The following is a 20,844-nucleotide window of genomic DNA, read 5'->3' as shown; positions in this document are numbered from 1 at the left end:
TGCAACTTCAAGGTTTGGGGAGTACACACCCTTTCATGGAACTTGACAGTTTTAATGTTGTCAAAGACATTCAGCAGATGTGCTTGTATAGTGTGAGAATCTGATGCCTGGCCAAGAATTTCTAATAGGGCAGGATCTGATACAAAGAAGAATCGTGGAAATAGGAGACGCTTCTTCTCCAGGTACCTGCATTTAAAAATATTTGTTAGGAGGAGAAGCAGTAGACAGAAAATGAATTAGGTTACTTTATACATCCTTTTCTTTTTAAATGTGGTGTTTCTCACTATTCATTATTGCTTTTATTTTTTTAATTTGTGGTAGCAATAACAATTCTTATCCATCATACCTCCATTTTAAGCACCTGCTTGAAGACTACTCTTTTAGTACCAGAAATAATTTCACTGAAACCTCTGCTGCTTTCTATAATGTAAACACTACTAAAATGAAAAGAAATTATTATGAAGCTGGTGTTTTTAATTTAGGTCAGTTACTTGCTGCTTAGTTGTCTTATTCTGAATTTCTCCTAGACCTGAGAAGGATCTGGAAAGATATTCAAACTTAGACTGCCTGTTGGATTGAAACCAGACACAAACAGCTTTGATGTCATCAGAGAAAGACAGTGACAGCTTAGTCACTAATCAAATACTTAGCAGTAAGTTACTGGCAGTATCTTTGGAAGACTTGCATCAGCCTGCTACCTTGTTTACTAAGTTCAACTGAATTCATAGTGAAATAAAAACAGGATCTTTATGAAGTCCATGGGACTTGATCTTTTGCTAGTTACACAATTTACAAACATTCCCTTGAGACTGATATTGTAGTAATCTTACCCTGTGAGTGATTTCTGACAGATTTCAAGCTGTTCTAGTAAATGTGGTAGTAACTGTCCCATGATTTCATCTCCAATGCAGCACTGAACAACATTAGGTGCTTCATGAGCTCTAGTCATGATCCTTACCCAGGATTTATCAATGTTAGAGAAACGCTTTGCTTCCTGTTTAAATATAGAGAGGTGAAGAAATGGAGGAAGGAAAAAAAAAAAAGAAAAGGAAAAATGAACCTTCTGGAAGAACTGGCACCAGTAATCCTCTCACAAGTAATCACAACACTCCAGTCCCAAAGATTTTTCAGCTTAGAAAAACAAATCTGCTTGCATAATAGAATTTATTTTATACTTCATTGACAAACCTGATATCCACTTTCAAACATTCTTAGAGAAAAACACAGAAAATGTCTTATTCTGGAGAATGCACGCTCCAAATTTGAAGATTTTTTCTAAAAACTACATTAATTTTAATTCAAAAAGCAATGTAGAAAAGTTTAAGATTCCTAGCAAAACTGCAAGTAGTACTGGGCTAGTGACAAATATTACTAGATTAACATAATACTAGTACTAGGCACAACACTTACACAAGTACTGGTTAATAATTTAACAGTCTAGAAATAAAGAGATCAACCTGAGGACCTTTTATTATTCTTTCTAAGGCAATATTTTGGTAGCAATTTGTTACCTAATGTCTTACTAAGTCTAATTTTGCTAACCATTAAGACAGTGAAGCATAAGTTACTTCATTCATTATGACATCATAGTTACGTTTTATTCTTTAGAAGCTCAAACTGAAAAAATGCGGATCTGAAAACCTTTGGAAGCTGCTTTGCTATGTCACCACCAACAAAAACAGCTTCTAAATAAATCCACAAGTTCTGCACAGTTATCCAGTTCTCAATGATATCTGTTGTGTTGGAAAGATAGTGCACCCATTTCTGAATCTCTGTCTTGAAGGGCGTGTTGTATCTAAAATAAACAAAAGCAATTTGTTTTAATTTAAGAAGGAAACAAGTCTCTTAGAAGCCAGCACAGTCCTCAAACATGACAAGGAGGAATATTCTTGCCATTTTTATTTTTGTCAGGATCTGTGTTCCTTGTTTTATCAAGGGGCTTTGACTTTCCGCACAAGGTAATCTGTAGATCATTTTAATAGGGATTTTCAGTACCCTCAGAAAAAAATCTTTGTAAAAAAGGAGGTGGCCTCACTGGGGCAAAATAGCAATGCCCGTAATCCCAACAGGACCCCTACCACAACAGGACAGTGCTCCCTTTTATGTCTGTCTCCACTCTTGCATCCACGGAAACTGTTCAACTAATTAGTCAGGAAATCTGAATAATCATTTCAAAATATTTTAATGCAGGAATATCGACAATGAGAAGTAGCCCATGAACAGCTCAAGGACAAGAAAGCTTTTAGTTTTTATCTAGATGTTTACTTTCCTTCCCCTTTGTGAAATAAAGCCTCTTGCTTGTATTTATAACTCACACATACAAGTAGACCCTGCTCTTCTTGTTACCTGTTATTCATGAGAGAGCCAAGAATCATCAAGCTGTCCTCCATGGTAGCAATTGTTTCTGATATGCTGTCTCCTCTTAAAAGAAGTTCCCCACGGGTTTTAAAGTTTGCAAAGACAAATGTTCTGTTGTCCCATTCAGCTATCACTTGTTTTAACTTCTGTTCAATGTCTCTTTCCTTCACAGCACTTACGCAGATATCCTTTTAAATAAAAAGAATGTCAAAACAAGTTATAAACCATTCAGTTCTTTGGCATCCGAATCCAACTGTTATTTCCTTTAACCCTAGTTAAACTGAAGAGCAACTATTTAAGCAGAGACCCCTTCCAACCCAAGCCATTCTATGATTCTAAGTGGGAAGATCTAAAGACATGAGAACACCATAGCTAATAATCCATGTATCAGTTCACAATATGGTAAAGTTAGTGTGGCTACTAGAATGATATAATGATTATTTTCATACCTCTAATATTGTAAAACATCCTCATTAATGAATTAATTGTGAGCCACACTACATGTTTTATACAGGGTTTACACTACAATATGCGTCATTATTTTACACAGAAAACTTTACTGACTGCATATTTCTATGCTCTTTCTTTGCAGTGTTTTCCCTCTTAATACTGCTACTCAGATATCTTTCTGACCACATTGTTTAGTTTCATGCATCATTTCTCTTCCTTCTAAATACCTCTATTTCCTCCTTATATTTGAGTAGAGGAGCCTCCATAAAATTCTTCAGTCTCAGTGTTTCACCTTCTACAACAAAGTTGTGCTCAGTGAGTTCTGTTATCTGTTTCCAGTGCCGAGGCATCATTGCCTTACTTGACATGCGTTCCAGCAACGGGCAACATTCACAGAAGTCTTCAATAGTCTTCTTTAGGCCAAAAAAGGCTGGCCACTCCTTTACACCACGAGGAAGCTTATGGCATCTACATAAAAATAATCCAAGCTTTTTCACATATATTCAGATATCCCACTTTCCACTTAGCCATCATACTGTTTTAACAGTAGATGACATATCAAGTTCCCTGTATTTAGAGGATTTTGTATGCAACTAAATCTGTTACCAAATTATTTCACTGACCAGTAACTGAATACTCACAGGCTCAAACTAAAGGAGTGTATCTGCATAATTCTATTGAAGGTCCAAGTGAACCACCAGATACAATTGAATCACTTCATATCTTGATTTCATCTTTTGGTGAGGTTCATGATAAGGACTGCTCTATTCTCTTGCAAAAACTCTGTTCCTCTAGTTTTGTAGCAAATATATTCTAGCTACTTCAGGCATCTCAGGTAAATCTCTACCTCTCATGATTAATAATGTTAAAAGAAACAAGGTAAATTTCCTTTATGAACAAAATAAACTGCATAAACTTTAACGTATGTTCAAATGAAGAGAAGAAAAAATATATATCCAAAGCTCTCTAAGGAGCAATAATCAAATAATCCTCTTTATTTAGAGCATATTCTAGCTTCCTTAATTTAGGAAATTAGTAATGAATATATTTTTTCAATTAAAATTAATAGTGCTATTACATTTAAGAAGTAAAAAAAAATAAATAAATTTAGCCATCTTTTCAGAGAACCAGTTTCTCACCTGTTCTGAAATTCCATAAGTTCACCACTAATTTTTCCAACATCCAATTCTGACCAAAGAATATCATAGTACCCACTGACTGTGTCAAGAACACAATTATATAGATTATAGAGTTTCTGTAACAGATTCAGTTGCTTCTTTATTTCAAGTAGCTGAGGATATTGTGTAGCAGGCAAACCAAAAAGATCTTCTCCATCAGTGTAAGTAATGTATTTCCGAAAGAGATTATCAAATCGATTCTAAAGAGAGAGAGAGAAATGAAATGTATTTAAGTAACTAAATATTCAAAATCTGGCATTATGCTTAGAGGTGCATTGTGGAAAAAGGAGAACAACTAGAAGTCATCATTACAGGAACATAAATTAGCCCAGTATAATTAAATATTTGAAAAGGAGAACCAGACAGTATTTTGTTTTAAGGGAAGAAGAACAAACAGAAATGGGCAAAAATGCAGATGTGAAAAAGACACAATAATAAACACAAGAACAGCTTATAACCAAATACACTAAATTTGAGAATAGGCTCAGCTCCAGATGTATGTATTAACTATTACTCAGGTCCTAAAAACATAGTTTTAATCAGCTTGAAAATGCATGGAAAAAATGTTACCTTAACTTTCATTACATTAAAATAGCTTTGACAGATCAGTAACCCTATGTACCAACAAAAATTAGTTCAACTAATTCCCAATTCATTCTCAGAGCCTTCAGTTGTTAGTTTATTTGCATTAAGCAATAAGAAAAATCTTAGAATTAATAGTACCTGAAACATGGTAAGCCTATCACTGGCTTCCTGAGGCTCTAAACCAACCACCAGCGGCCCACTCTGAAAAGAATGGATATATATGAAATTAGAGCAAGTTTAGAGGAGAGGGAAGGACATCAAATTAAACAACAATGCTGATTTGAAATGCAAACATTTTTGGTGTTGCAAGACCTCATACTTACATCAGGTAACAACTGATCTGACAGATGACAGAATTACTAAAACAACCATTTTATTTTCATTAAATAAAAGCAATTTGCTTTCTTTTAATATAGAAGTTTTATTAATACTGGAAAAGGTAGGCAGTACTAGAAAAGGTAGGCAGTAGTAGCTCCTTTTTCAAGAATAAATATTAGTTAAAAGACTGGTTTGGCTTGACATATTCTGCTGAGAAGGAACATAAGAGTTGAAGTCATTTGTATTAATATTCCCTGCCAGAAATCTCTTCTTACATTCTAATTTAATTTCTCTTAAATTCCAACTTTTATATTTGCACATGGTAACAAGCTATGTATTAGGAACTTTATATGTCTCCAACCTTTTAGAGCTGATTACCAGCATAAATTTCAGTCACACACAAAAAATAACATAATCTTGTCCTGCATGGAATCTCAGCTACCACATTAACAAGAATAAGCATAGTTTTCAGATAGTAGAGGATCATCATGCTATTTAGTCAACTCCACAATCTTTCCATGCTTCCACTGCTCTTCAAAAGCTCCTCTAATCCAATATCGCAAACTCTTACCTGTTCATAATCTGAATAGAACTGTGCACAGTCTTCAGTAAAAGCCTTCAGAGAGCTAATAAGCTCTCCTCTGAACTTTGGCTGCAAAGCAATGAGCTCATTCTGCACTTCATTTGCTCGGAGCAGCAGCTTTTCCCAAGTATAGTGCAAAGTATCCACCTTCTCTGACTCTTCCTTGGTCACAAGTAGATCATACTTGTTTAATATAGCATAGGATTCCTGTCAGAAGGTTGGATCAAGATAAACAAAACAGTTGCAGATGCTAATTGTACACGTTTAAGTGCTAACATTTTAAATACTGAAGAGTACAGAAAAATATTTGCTAGAAAGAAAATTTGTTCTTTTTATTATAGTATTGGCACAATCTGGCAAGCCAATACCCAACTTGAAGAAATATAAAAAGAAAAAAAATACCTACCTCTCCTTCACTTCTAACCTTCCCATAGACTCTGTGAAGGTTGGCTTCTTCTCCCATGTAACTAGCAATAGGACAAGAGGGAATAGCCTCAAGTTGCATCAGGGGAGGTTCAGGATGGATATTAGGAAAAATTTCTTCAAAAGAGTGGTCAGGCATAGGAACAGGCTGCCCAGGGTGTGCCTGGAGGTGTTCAGGAAATGCGTGTATGTGGTACTAAGGAACACAGTTTAGAGGGTAATATTGGTGGTAAGTGGATGGTTAACTAGATGATCTTAGAGGTCTTTTCCAACCTTAATGATTTTGTGATTCTATGATTCTGCTTTTTTATCTTTGCTCCAGTGTCCTACATCTCCCCAAAAACAATTTCCATTTAAAGTACTTCTCAATTTTACAGGTTTTAGTTTTATTTTAATAGGAATATTATTCAGATCCATGTCTTCCATTGTACAGCATGACCCAATCTGGATATTTATTACATGATGTAAGCCATGAGAAAACAACTAACCAGAGGCCTGCAAATTAGCAAAGAAAACAAGCATCTGTCCATATGGATACTGAAGCCTCACTTTTTGTTTTCAACAACAAAGCATCAATAAATCATTTCAAAAGTTACAAAAACTAATATGTAGCAACAGATTCAAACATTAAAACTGTTCTTCATTCATAGAAACACAGAATCACAGAATGGTTTGAGTTGGATTGTTGCATTAAAAATCATCTAGTTCCAACCCCCTGCCATAGGCACAGACATTTTTCTCTAAGTCAGGTTGATCAAAGCCCTGTCCAAACCACATCAAATGATGGAGCATCCAGAAATTCTCCAGACAACCTGTTCCAATGTCTCACCATTGTCATCACTGAAGATTTTTTCCTTATTCCCAATCCAAATGTCTCTTTCAGTTCAAAATCATTTCTCCTTGTCCTGGCATTACAAGACCCAGTAAAAGTAATTCTCATTACTATAAATTTATTTAATGTTCCCTTCACTTATTATGAATTAGTTCAGCAATTGAATTTTGTGGGCTAGCAGTTTCATTTGAATTTTTTTCTGAAAAGAATTATTTCTTTATATGTTTATGTTTAATATGTTTACATTTTTCAGTTTGATCAACTTGCAAACAAATTATCAACATGAAATCAGAACTATCTGCCCATCACTCTGTGTGGAAAATAGGTTAAACTATTCCAAAAATCTGACCCATGACTTCCTGTGCCTACAGACTCCAAGAAACTGTCTGCAGAATTGGAAGTTTAGGAATCCTTGACTACCAAAGCTCATTGCCTAGGCTCATGGTAAGAGCAAACCACGACAGTTCTCAGAACTTCTAAAACGTCAGCTCCCAAGAGATCCCATTAACAATTCCATTGATAGTTCTAGCTGTGGGTGTGCTTCTCCTTTTACCTACTAGTCCCCTACTTTGCTCCTTCATGGAACTATGGAGACCTTCACAAGGCTGAGGGATTCACTACTTCTTTGTAATGAAATACAGAAGGGCTCTATGCTGATTTTTAATTGTTTGCACATAGAACATTTCATAAATTTCCTCAGGTCAGAGAAAATCAGGTGAAGAAACAGCTGTGAGAAATTTGTCTGAGAGCAAGATGTCAGTTTTGCATTTCCAAAACAGAATTTTGTGTTGATCTACTTTAATTAAAAATAATAGTAATAATCAACACAAACAATATAAATATGAGTAACCAGGAACTGTCACGTGTCTTGGCAAAAAAAGTTCTTCTGAATATCTAGTTAATCCTGCATTTTGCCAAACTACAGCATTCTACAGAACATAGCAAGTCTGCAACCCAGCATTAACCCACCTGAAATCATATGTTTTCAATGTGCGCTAAGTACCAACGCAGAAAACAAATACTGTGCAGAAACATTACCCAGAAATGCAACATTCTTTTTAACTACCTCAATGGGCCCAACTTGAGAATCTATGGAAATCTGTAATTCTCTGATGTCTTTTAGTGCAGACATGGCTGTTCTTATGTCATCCAGATCCTCAATGCGACGATTTAACTTCCTGTCAGTTTCCTCTATAAAAGTGAAAATTGTTTCCATCTCTGTTCTGTACTTCTTATTGCAATGATGACCCAAAACACTCATCCAGTCTTGGATTTCTGCTCTCAGTGCTAGCTTCAGATCAGCTGAAAACAGTGAACATTTATAGTTATTTCAATATTTTAGATATTTTTTAAGATGTACTTTTAATCTTATTTCAACATGTATTCTTTTCACTCCTTGTTCTGTTTTTGCTTTTTTTTTTGTCTAATTTTCCATGCAAACAGAAGATGAAATTATTTTGACACCTTTGAGTAATTTATAGGATTACCTGCAATTCAGGATTGTTTTCCTCATAACCTTCTCAAAATACATCATCTTTCCAGTAGGAAGCTGGACTCCACATTTCTCTCATTTTGTTGATATAGCATTACATACATTTTTGTCCCAAAAACTACTAATAAATTCATTAATAGTCTTATCAATGTCTAAAACTTTTCAAAAATAAACTTTAAAAAAATCAGGGGTGAATGCAGGGTAGAATCAAAAAGTCTGACTATAGAAGCTGAAGCTGATATTTAATGAAACCGTTATATCCACCAAATGGATACTTTTTTAAAGATTCCATTGCATCAGTGGAACCAAGGACCAAAATGTAGAGAAACTTGAAATCTTGCCAAGTTCCTACCCAATTTGCAGCAATCCAGCCCATTCCCTATAGCTCTGCCCTTCAGTTCAGATTTCTTTCTCATTGTTCTCAAGAGAAGTCAAAAATTCAAACCAGTACAAGCACTACATAACATTTTAGCTGGATATAAATTCAACTCTGTTACAGCTAGATGTTCATTCACTGTGCATATTTCACTAGTGCTTCCTCCTTTTTACAAGTATCTCTTTCCATGCTTTATCTCTTATACCTGAAGGTATTTTCAATCTATAAAATATCAGACTCATCCTATCTCCATCGAGTTTTAATAGCCAAGTTTTACATGTAACAAAAGACATTTGTTTGATACTTCCTCCTATTGAAGAAGCCATTTTGCTCTCTCAGATTTGTCATTCACTGTAAATCAGCTGCATATATTTCTTACATTCCATCATAGTTCCTGTCGTATCTGTTATAGCAATATAAAATGCTTATGTGACATGGAAACTGAGCTAGAGAAAAGTGAAGATGCTAGGCTTCCACAGCAAAAAGGGAAACAGTAACAACATGTATGCTTCACTTAATTAACTGTATTAAATAGACAACTTTTCATTTGAAACCAGCGTTTGAAATTTCATCACGTGCAGCCAGGCAAGGAGAAAAGCAACATAAGCATAGTACACTCCTCTCAAAATATATATACTTATTGAAGCCAATGACATAAGAATGAATAAACTCTACTATCCACTCCATAAGTGAACAGAAATGTCCAGGCAGGGGAAGAAACATCAAATGATCCTCACAATACTTTTTGTATGCATTTACATCCAAACAATAGCAACCACTTCACATTTCTGCTTCATATCTTTAAGCTAGCTCACTCATCCACAACTAAACATCATTTCTCCTCCCTATAGGAATCAGAAAGTATAATACTGTAGAAAGAAGTGGAAAGTTGAACTTTACCAGTGTACAGTGCAATAGCTCCCACACAGATGTATTCAGGCTCAGAACTGACTTTCATCTCCAAGTCTTTGACAAGTAGAATTTGAGATTCCAATTCAGAGAGTAATGGGTTTCCCATCATGAATTTTTCAATGGTCTTCTCCTTGTCCCTCTGCCATATATGGTGGTAACAACTAAAACTCTCCATAGCTGTAAGAACTTCCTGAAACACATTACAAGTTCACAAAAAGATTAGCAAACCACACATCACACATAATTTCTTAGTGTATTAAGCATTCATTCATAAGAGGAGCAGGTTTGCCTCATCCTAGTAAAACAGAAGGCTGCTGGTAAACTTATGCTAAAGTAGGTTCATTAGCAATCATAATCCTTAGCACTGTTTGCTAGCTACAGTCAATTTGTCTAATCAGTTAAAGTATTTTACAATAAAGTGATTCTTCAGTCACTAACAACTTCTATATGAATAAAACTGTATTTAACACATTCGTGCAATTACTACCATTTCTATATTAAATATGCAGACCCAACTACAGTTAAGATATATTTCATGGTGTTTTACTAATTGTAGATATGTTTTCAGTCAGTCTTAAACATTAAATAATATGCAAACTCTCATGCATCTTTGAACACTGAAAACACGTTACCCAACATTACTTTCAAAGCAGAACTGTAAATTTGCAACACATCTGCCATCCACCACTCTACACTTTCTCATTCATATGCTTAACCAGGGCTTTCAATGCCTATCCTTTTTCCCCCAAAGATATTAAAATCGGTACACTTATATGCTTTAGACAGTAACTTAAATTAACATCCCTATTGTCTTACCTTTTTTGTAGAATTAATAGCAGTGGTGAGTAAAGATACCAGTTTAATAATTTCTTTGTTATTTGAAACACTCTTGAAGTAGTTCTTGCTCTGCACTGATTCAGACAAACTGAGAGATGCTGTATCTGAAGCCCCATCTCCAAAGGCAAAGTCAAATACAAAAGCAGGTTTAGTACAAATTGCTACCAGCAAAAATAAAGACTTTTTCAATAAGCATACATTTTAAAATTGTGTTTACTAATCGAAAAGACAACTAGAAATCTAGGAGGCCAATGTATTTACCACACATTCACAAACTTTTCCACTGTTGGTAAATTTGCTTCATCCAGGCTCTTTGTGAAATTTGGAACAAGTTCCTCCCTAATTTTTCAAGTGTAATCTTCCTCTTTTCCACCCAAAACGTTTTTCTAACAAAACTAACTCATTTTTCTCTAAACACTCTGGTTAATTGATCATTTTAAATAGAAATTAACATTAAATCCTAGCAGATTATTTTGAAAGGGTTAGGCCTGAAAATAAAAGAATAACAGATATATAATAAAACATAAGCAGAATGTCCTTTAGCTAGGAAATACCCATAGGATTGAAGTTTTCAGAAATTCATATTGCATCTCAAGCAAGAGAAAATCTTGGTTTTGAAAAACTAATTTAATTCCTCATGCAGTTCAAAGATTACTTACTACTTCTTAGATATACTAGAGGATGTTACCCTAAAAACACTCTATATACTTTTCAATTATCTGAAGTACAAAGTAGAAAAATTAATTTGGTTTGATTCTAAAAAATCAGATAGGAAAAGAAAAAAACAGAAACCTAAGACAAAAGCATCTTAAATTTGCTTAAATGAATGTCTTTGATAACTGAATTTCAAGTCTGATCCCAAAACATATTAATTAGTTTTAGCAATTTTAGTCTATTCAATCCTTCACACAAACCTCTCCGCCAATACTGAGATTTATCTAGATATCTCTACTCAACAACAGTTTTTGTTTAAGTCTAATTTATCCTTCTTAAAAGAATGTTAACACAATTTTAAAGATCATCTTGAGATACCAAGTCACAAACCACACTGGCAAATCACAAAAGATTTTGTGCAATGGCAGTGACTATAATTGTTTTCCAAATTCACTCAAAATTTCTGCTGTGCCGCCAAAGCTGGCAAACTAACAGATTCCCACACACTCCAAGTAGAATCCAAAGCAGGACAACTCTGAATTTTACAACAAAATCTCCTTACTCAAATTCCCACAAGAAAATATCTTCATGCCACCTTAATTGCTATACGTAGGAAAAGCTCTGGCATTGTTGCATCCTAGTTCTTCTCCAAGGTGGATTAAAATCTGTGAAGTCTTTATTCCCTTGCTTTTGATGTATTTTAGGTCTAAATCCTTTTACACATACTGTATAAATCACGTTTACCTAAAACTCAAATTGAGCGATATCAGAGCTTATCATTACCATGCGTGTTTTTCATTCCAATCTCTTTCATTCCATCTTCAGAATCACTGTCTCCACTCTCACACTGCAACATAGCTAATTTTCTCTCTAATAGTTCTTTCTGTGGAAGAAATAAAAGTTCATTTTCCATTTGCAGTAGTTTTTAAACCTTAATTTTGTATTAAGGACAGTTATAAAGACAAACCTTGGATATTCTCTCCTTACTCCACTGCCCAACTCCTTTCATTACTTTCACAATACTGTCTACAGCTTTGTTAAGCGTTTGCTGTACCTCATCCAAAGAAGGCTTCATGACAATATTAGGGATAGACAGGTTAATGCTAGTCTTAATGATAGGATGAGCACTTGTTTTCTTCTTAGAGGCATCGTGATTTTCTAAATGAAAGAAAATAACAGCAACAAAAAAGTTGTTCACGTTTATTTCAAGACCTCCATCTAGGGTTTATGATTATATAAACCATTTTCTACAGCACAATATTGAGTAATGAGTGTAATTTCTTAAAGAAAAAAGTCATGAGTAGTTTACAAGATGTATTGGTTAAGTCCATAGTAGCACAAGCGAAAACTAAGTGCCATCTTATTTTTGTTCATGAAACTCCTTGTTAACTTGTTCTCTGCAGCTAAGCTCAATTCAACAGAAAACCTTGTTACCTGGCTTGTACTCACAGACAGCATATTAAATTGGGCAAGAAAACTCCACTGTTCATATTGTTTGGTTTATGTTCCATAGAGACCAAAACCAAATGCCCTTATTTTTATTTCTTATAAGTAACAAAAAAATACTTCAAAAGAGTACATCATCATAATCTATAGAAAGATCTGATAGCAGTTAGTAAGAGAAAGACAAAACACTCTCTTGTCTTTTTTTTCATAGTTTTATGTAAAAGTCAAGGTCAAACAGGTAAACTTAAATGTCAAGTCCAGCTCCAAATATACTAACCAGTTCCAGAACATAGGGTCTGTCCTAAAAGAAACTTTATCAAAATGATACTTTTCTGTGTTTACAGGGGAAAAAAATATCCTCTGGAGAAATACTGTGTTATCAACTGTGATTTAACAAGACAGCTCGCTTAGGCTTGTCTTCCCTTCTCTTACTTATCTGGCTCTTTTTATGATATAGTTCTGCAATACTACATTTACATATATCTTTCCATAGGCTAAATAAGCAGGCAAAGTACTGCAATATGGCTACCTGGGAGGCTGATCACGGCAGATGCATGGACACGCTTCCGTATGTTCTCCAGAGTATTTCGAGTGAGTTTCAGAAGGGCATCAACATTACAACCATTGAAGTAAGAAAGTAGTTCATTGGCTTCTTCCTCTAATATTTCTGTATCTTGTCTCTTCTTCTTTGCCAACGGAGAGAGTCCAGCCCATATCTCAATTGAATTGTTGGAGGAAGTCAGGCTTTTTGATCTTCTTTCCTCCTCTGTTGCTAAAACATCATAAATCAAGTTAGTTAAATCTATGTAGGAGAACTGAAGACACAATAAAGCAACACTTCCATAGGTGTGTGAAACACAGGTAAGTCTTACAGAAGTGCAAATAATACTCATTTGTCATCTGTACCTGTATGTGCTGGTCCTTTTATTTCTAACTACCTTCTCTACTCAGTTCAAACTGGAGTAACAATCTTTCTTGCTTTCTCTAGGAAGTCCAGCACTTAATCAAGGCCTGTAAGTAGCTGTTTCCAATTTATCAATATTTGAACATGAAAGTTAGACTGACAACACTGTCCTGTTTCGCAGACGATTGTTAGATGATCCATCATTAGATGATCCATAAAGCAGAAGTCTTTAGACATCATATATTGATGGATACTACAGCCAGCTGAGATACAGCATTCCTCCCCCCTCTACATTACCAACAATATCGACCACGCACAAGAATAAGCACAGAGGAGCAGTACAATCTTACCTGTGCTTTTTCCCCTTCTTTCACCAGTGGAAACAACTGACTTCTCATCTTTTTTGACCTGTACCTCCGTGTCCAGTAACATGTTAATCAGCTCATTAGCCGCTTCTTCCACCAGTGAGCTTTTAAAATGTAAAGTCTGAGAACCTTTCATACAAAGCTCCTATTTATCAGATCAAAACAAACATATATTCTTATGGTTCCTGGTTTTATTTCTACTTCACAATCATAGCATCCTTTATTAGCACAAATTTCAAGGCTTTACATTTGTGAAAAACACAATCAGTGTACAACGTTATTTTAAAATCTGTTTGTTCTGATTTTTATTTCCTATTTCAATTTAGTTTTTGATTTTTTGTTGTCCCAAATAAAACATCATAAACGTATTATAAAATTGCTGTGACTTGTTTCCTAAATCACACAACTAATCCAGAGTTGCTGTTATGAATTAATGTTTATAATACATAACTGCGTTAAAGGGCTCTCAAAAGCAAGTACTGCTTAATTTTCTTATTTTTCCAAGGTAGGCATAGACATTAACCTTTCATTTGATCATTTCTATTTTGCAATATTTGGCTGTGCCACAGGGAGTATTAGCCAACTGTATTTTCCTTTTACACTCAGATAGGAGATAAAATCCATCCAAAGTTGAATTCATGAATGGAATAAGCACAAAAATTATTAACTGTGTGAAGGAATAAAAAAAGTGAGATTTAACAAAATTCAGAAATATTTTTTTTGATGGTGCAAATGAAGTGGCATTTCCCAGAATACTTTCACCCTGGTACTTCTGAGCATATTTTGCATATACAAACTCAAGACAGCTTCAGATTTTGAAAGATATTCAGTACACAATCATTTCCATAGTATTTACTCTCCCAGGAAACCAAGTGCACTTATTATGGAGCTATTCTCAAGCATCAGACAGGCAATTCTGTTATGTAAGGGCACTAACAAGCAAAAATGACCAAAAAAATACTATCACAAAAGAAAAGAACTTGAGTGGTATTAAAGCATAGAAGAAATATCATGCAGAAGTTGGCTTGACATTAATAAAGTGAGGAAAGAATGCTCAGCTCAGATATCATAGCATTTTGTATTTTTGTTCCTATTTAATGTTCCAGTGAAAAAAACAACTGCAGATGTCCTTTCTCCATTTTCCCACCAATTCTGCAAATACTACATCTCATTTAAAAAAGGAAAATATGTTAATTTGAAATATTAAACACTTCTTTACGAAAATGTTATCTATCACCTTAGTCTTTTGGAGAAATTCCTCACAGCTCAGTGGTTCATCTTCTGGCAATTTACAGAGCGGCACACTACTCATTTCTTGAAGGACAGCATCAATACGAAATTCAATCAAGTCATTCACTCTATCAAGCAATAACTCCAGTTCAGCTTTTGAGGCAAAGAGAAGATTCAAAACAAGCTTAAAAGTTTGAAATAACAGTTTTGCAGAGCCCTGATTAAATTCATACTCAAACAAGATAACATATTCAATTATATATTAATTTTACATCTTATCCATTTTATTTCAAACACCTAAATTTACATGGCAAGGTTCACCAGTGGACTCATAACTGGTGTTTTGAACAATATATGCTCATCTAGTATATTCTGTACATATCCTAAAAGACAGTAGGCAAAATTGCACACAAATATATAAGATTAACTTGAAATATATGCATTTCAAACAAAAACGGAAAAAAATAAAGACATCAAAACTCAACTGAGGCATTCCAGGAATACTACTCCTATAGCATGAATAAATTACCACTTAGAGAACCCAATAGCAATAGAAATTTTTGATAAACAAAATGACCATCCTTCAAAAAATGTTAGAAACTAAATAATAAAGGACACCAATAACTAGAATTTTCAGTTTTATACCAATTCGCTTTCAATGCTGAAATTGAAATAACAGCAAGGTGCCTCTTCTAGACTCAAACGACTTATGTTATTCAAAATTAAATTGAGTATAATGTCAGGCTAGCATCTGAAATGCATTTTAACTTGCCATTTCAACTAAAGAAAACTTCCACTATGACTTACATCATTTTAAAAAACAATCTAAGTTGATGTAATAATAGAGATTAAGCAAAAGGAATTTAGCAGCTTCAGAAACAATACATATCAGTGCAATCTTACTAACAGAATAAAAGCTCATCTGTTTTCTAAAGCATGCACATCTTTTGGGGAAACAACATCAGTGTTAGACTCACTTAAAAAAAAGAAAATGTAATAGGAAAAGCTATTGAGCAGTAACAGTGCCAACTCAGGGAAGATATTATTTCTTGAGAATTTTTATTGAAGAAACACAAGGATAGACTACAAAAAGTCTGAAACCTTGATATTATTAAAAAAAAGAGGTATCTTTCTCTGATGTAAGAATATACAGGAACTTCTGCATACTACCGTATGCTTGGTTAAACCCTACTGCCATCTCATTCACATTAGTAAAAAATTTCAAACAGATGTCAGAAAATAAAAAAATAAAGATTTTTTTTTAGAAGCAGAGTTTACGTGAAGTAAAGGGGACAGGTGAATATTCTAATTACAATTAAGCAAAAATCATATAAATGGCAGTAGGCTTAATAATGAAATTTGCATTTGTACAGAAACAAGCAGAAATTACTGAAAGAGGCAAATGACTTACCTAGCTTTCTAAAAATTGTATCAATATATTTCTCAATATTCAATGATGTCCAGGTCAGTAACATCAGACCTGGCTGGACAGCATCATCTATATTTGCTAACCAAGGGATCATCAATCGTTCAACAGGGTGTTTTATTTTTAGTTTAATTCTTTTATACTCTGCTAGCATCATCTGAAACAAACAGAGGATTAAAGCATTTTAATACACACTGTTCTAAACCTCTTCAAATACATACATTCATCGTGACTTAAGACATAAAATTATTCCACGTTACTGAAATTAGTGAGAAATAATAAAATTCTTAGGATTTTTTCCATTATTTTTGGCAAAAGTTCAAGGTTTGCTGCTTTTTACAATAGTGGAATTACTAATTCATAGGGAAATTCACCTTTTCTGATATAAAGAAGGATTTTTTTGTAAATATCTTATTCCCTAAGTGGACGTTCCCAGAGAAAAAAAATCCCAAGAAAAAAATCATCTAAGTTAACTTTTCAGCGGTTTTATTAGAGCTGTCTTAAAAGAGCTTCAATATGGTGTTTAGTTTTAAACGCCTCTTTAACCCACTGATCTATTTTCACATTTTGGAAGAAAATACCCTTGTAATAGCTTTATGATGTAACATGACACTTTTATCTCATTTCAGAATCAAGTAGCCCTTTGAAACTCTATTTTTCCAGACATGCTTTATCTTTGAATCTTTGTCTTCACTCATCTAGAACTTTGTCTGTTCACAGGGAGACAAAATGACCCAAAAGAATTACTGAATGAGAGAAGAGGAAGCTTTAGCTGCTCTATTTTAATCTCCTCTACAGACATTTATGTCTAACACTGATGCAGGAACTACGTTGTTACACGATGTCTGCTGGATCTTTTGAACTTTTTAAAAGCACGCCATCTGCTAACTATCCTCTTAAAACCAAGTGGATTGTTTGACTTGGAGTCAACGATAATTGACTCCATTGTTGGATGAGAGATAAACTGATTATCATTTAGAAAGCTAGCAATGGAGTGAGGCATCTTGTAAGTTCCTTTCCCTCCCCCTCTTCACCTCTTTCCCAAATTCTGCAGTACTTTCCTAAACCTGTGCAACTTTTAAGCAACTTCACAGAACATGCAAAGCCTGGAAATTCATTTTAAAAATGTCTTAAGAAAGAAAAGAAAAAACCCCAACTTGTCAATATTGTCTTAATATTGATCTTTTTTTAATTCTCATGTGTGTAGAGCCAAGTCATTTTAACATATGCCATACATACATAAAACAACTAAAATGAACCCACCTGCAAACTGTGGACAATATTCTTATACCAGTCTCTCTTCTGTTGAATAGCACTTGCAAATGGTGGGATATCAAGGCACATGTGAGCCATGCAATCTGTTTCTCTAATTAAAGTTAATATTTGAGGGTCAAAATTCACAAATAACTCTCCTGTTTCTGGAGATTTTACCAAGAGAGCTGCCTGAAGTCTTGTTTTAGTTAATTCAATCTGCAGGAAACAAAGTCATCACTCCTGATAAGACAAGCTAATATAACAAAACACTTTGATTTGGAGGTAAATATCAATTTGTTACAAAGAGATAATAAAATCAGGTATTGCTGACAATCAAGATTGATATGGTGAATCAAAAATAAAACTGTTGATGCAATCTGTATGCACTCAAAAACCTAACAATGAAATGAACTTTCATCATCTGACAGACATTTTTTCTGTTGGGTTCCTGGATATCCTAAGTCCCATTCCATAAGCAAACATTACATTCAAAACCATAGAGATTTTGACTTCAGTTCTCCTGAGTCTCATTTTCATAAAACTTAATGCACATTTTGAAAGCTGCGCACCTCCTTGATGAATTGAACTTAGACTTGGATAATTTCTTTAGACTTCTTTTATAACTGATTCCTGGTTTCTCCTTTAGCTTCTTTTCCATTTTCTAACAGTTATATAACTCTGCAATCTTAACAGCTTTATAATCCCTAATTATATCAAACTTTCTGGGCAATTTGTGACCAAAAAAAAAAGATTAAAATTCACATTCGTCATAATTCTTTTATTCTTAAAAGGGAAATCTAGTCACACTATAGATTTAGCTGTTTCATTTGAATACAACAATATCATTTGTTCTCCAGGTAACTAGAGGGGAGAAGATTCTTAAGAAGATCACTCATGGAAAATTTGGCTGACATCAGTCATTTCTTCCAGTTATGCCTGTTTTCAAGTTGTCCTTCAGCTCATTATTCACTTCTCAAATGTCATGCATCACTTTACTTTTATTTGGAGAATGTTTTAAAGTAACAGTTTCACAACCCATTGCTTTTTTCCATGCACTTCATCCTTCTCTATGTAATTCCCTGAAACTTTGCATCCTCTTTCCATGTCTAAAATACAGTGGACAATACTCTTTGATTCAACAGTTTCATATGTTACAATGCAATTTTACACAATTTTCAAGTTAACATCAAATGTTGTAAACAAAGTTGTCATATTCTACCCACTGACAGCCAGTTACTCTGTACAACTGCCTCAAATGGCAACTGACTTTTTTCTCAAAATGTTCATCGCCAGATCTTACTCAATTCTTCTCTGGGCTTTGGAAACTCATTAATCTTACTTTCACTTTCTTCCTCTCCCATCTATGTTTGTAAACGTGGGGGTGTTTTTAGGCAATTCTCATTACTAAGATGTTACACACTGTTAACAAAAATCAGGGGTATGTTAAATGCAAGAATCTTACACTGTCATAGTACTATAGTAAATTTCACATCTTCTATTAGTTTAATATGTCCGAGTAGAATTATGCATAGTATGAAAATTATGGCTTTAAAACTTACGCAGTAAAAAGAAGCAGATAACAAAATGGTTGGTATTCACAAAAGGCTAAAAAATAAAAAAAAAAGAAAAAGAAAGAGCCACTGAACCTATCTATTTCCACTGAATAGAAGGATAAAAATTAGTATGCCACAGCCCTATTTCTACTGCATTTGTATTCTACATATGACACTTGCCCATCTCCCATTTTACTTTTGTTCAGGAACAGAGCATGAGCTCCACCTTGTGTTCTCTGATATTTATGTCTACATCAGTCTGTACTTCAAAGCCTCAAAAAGAGACTACTGAGTAGGCAAGCACTATTTCAGGAGAAAGCCCCATGCATTGGTGTTAGATTGCACAAGAAACAGCAGAAGCTTCTGGCCTCAGATCTTCTAGTCTAAGACTAATTTTGAGAAAACTGATATTTATCAGCCTCAGAGTTCTTCATATTTTACAGAAGATGGAGTTCAGCTACAAGAACAAGTAGCTGCATTGATAACTGAGCCAGAACCTTCAAGAGAGTTTTTAGGAGATTTCGATTCCTTTCTTTTGATATTTAAGAGTCTGAGGCCAATTTTTCTACAATGTGATTTTGCCAAGGCAACAGAGAAACTGCAGGAGAAAAACGTGTGTATAGCACAGTAGAAACTTGCAGAAATTTCAAAGCTAGAAAGTAGTGTCTGAAGAAGCCACCTGATAATACAAAGGCAGTCAGAGGTTCTACATACAAAAACCAAGAAATCAAATTGGTCAAATGAGATTTAGAAGTTAAGGCAAACCATGTTTTCTGAAGAATATTATACTACAGTGTTCTACTTGAACAGATGCTTGACAGGAAGCAAATTGGTACAAAATACATTTGCATACTTAATATCTTATTAATTCTATGAGATGCTCTATTAGTTGAGACTGGATGCTTTTTATACATATGCCCACACTGAGGGCAAATGTGGATTATCACTTTAAAAGATAAGAATCATACTATTAAAGTTAGCTAAGCATACTTGACTATTAACCAGAGATTTCTTCGAACTGCTGCTACCCAGTGTTTTAGTGATGCCTAGCACAATCAGAATCCAGTCTGGTCTGCAAACCTAGATTGTACTGATCTACCATCAACAAAAACCTAGCATATTTTTAAAGAGAAATATTTTAATCAAGATCAGCTATTTTACCTGCTGAAGCCATCCCCTGTGATAGATCACCTCAAACTCCATAAGAACTCTTGCTACTTTGTTGTAGTTGTGGATTATGCGCTTGCCATCTGGCGTTTGCAGAACAGCTGGCAGCTGCTGGAAAGAATCCATGGGCTGCTGGATCCTATGGAATAGGTGGCGTGCCCACAAGATCTTACCAGCTATTGGAGGCAGATTACGAGCCAGTGGAGGATCCTGCTTCTGCTTACTGTAGAGTTTACAGACTGCTTCTATGTCATATCCATAGTTTTGAAGGATTTTCTGATACTTTTCATTAATGCCAAGATTAGGGATTTGTAATCTGATTAGAAAAATAATAATTAGAACAATCATTGAAAAATTCAGAAATTCTTCTCACGCGTTGTTGGAACTTTTTCCCAGACAACTTTGCATTCATTTGAAAATAACTACTTTAGTAGCAGATTTTCCACTAAAGCTTGAACAAATACTGTCACGACTTGATTCCAAGCAACCAAGATTTAGGCC

The 20,844-nt window shown here is 34.5% G+C and overlaps 1 protein-coding gene across 1 annotated transcript in view; it reads right to left on the bottom strand.

Moving 5' to 3' along the window:
- DNAH5 (dynein axonemal heavy chain 5) overlaps positions 1–20,844 on the bottom strand; it is a 105,692-nt gene that overhangs the window by 67,949 nt on the left and 16,899 nt on the right. Inside the window, exons 14-32 of the mRNA XM_052704175.1 lie at positions 20,338–20,659; positions 17,633–17,839; positions 16,355–16,526; positions 14,951–15,096; positions 13,723–13,858; positions 12,974–13,246; positions 11,966–12,156; positions 11,782–11,881; positions 10,324–10,460; positions 9,496–9,697; positions 7,794–8,029; positions 5,461–5,679; positions 4,710–4,772; positions 3,948–4,186; positions 3,036–3,276; positions 2,347–2,546; positions 1,642–1,795; positions 831–994; positions 30–186 (exon numbers count right to left, since the gene is read on the bottom strand). Coding sequence (XP_052560135.1) covers positions 30–186; positions 831–994; positions 1,642–1,795; positions 2,347–2,546; positions 3,036–3,276; positions 3,948–4,186; positions 4,710–4,772; positions 5,461–5,679; positions 7,794–8,029; positions 9,496–9,697; positions 10,324–10,460; positions 11,782–11,881; positions 11,966–12,156; positions 12,974–13,246; positions 13,723–13,858; positions 14,951–15,096; positions 16,355–16,526; positions 17,633–17,839; positions 20,338–20,659 — 3,559 coding nt within the window. The remainder of the gene's footprint in view (positions 1–29; positions 187–830; positions 995–1,641; positions 1,796–2,346; positions 2,547–3,035; positions 3,277–3,947; positions 4,187–4,709; positions 4,773–5,460; positions 5,680–7,793; positions 8,030–9,495; positions 9,698–10,323; positions 10,461–11,781; positions 11,882–11,965; positions 12,157–12,973; positions 13,247–13,722; positions 13,859–14,950; positions 15,097–16,354; positions 16,527–17,632; positions 17,840–20,337; positions 20,660–20,844) is intronic.

The sequence above is a fragment of the Tympanuchus pallidicinctus genome, unplaced genomic scaffold (genome assembly GCF_026119805.1).
Source record: "Tympanuchus pallidicinctus isolate F22 unplaced genomic scaffold, pur_lepc_1.0 scaffold5, whole genome shotgun sequence".
Lineage (NCBI taxonomy): Eukaryota > Metazoa > Chordata > Aves > Galliformes > Phasianidae > Tympanuchus > Tympanuchus pallidicinctus.
Note: the sequence above shows the minus strand (reverse complement) of the source record. Positions and strands in the feature narration are given on the sequence as shown.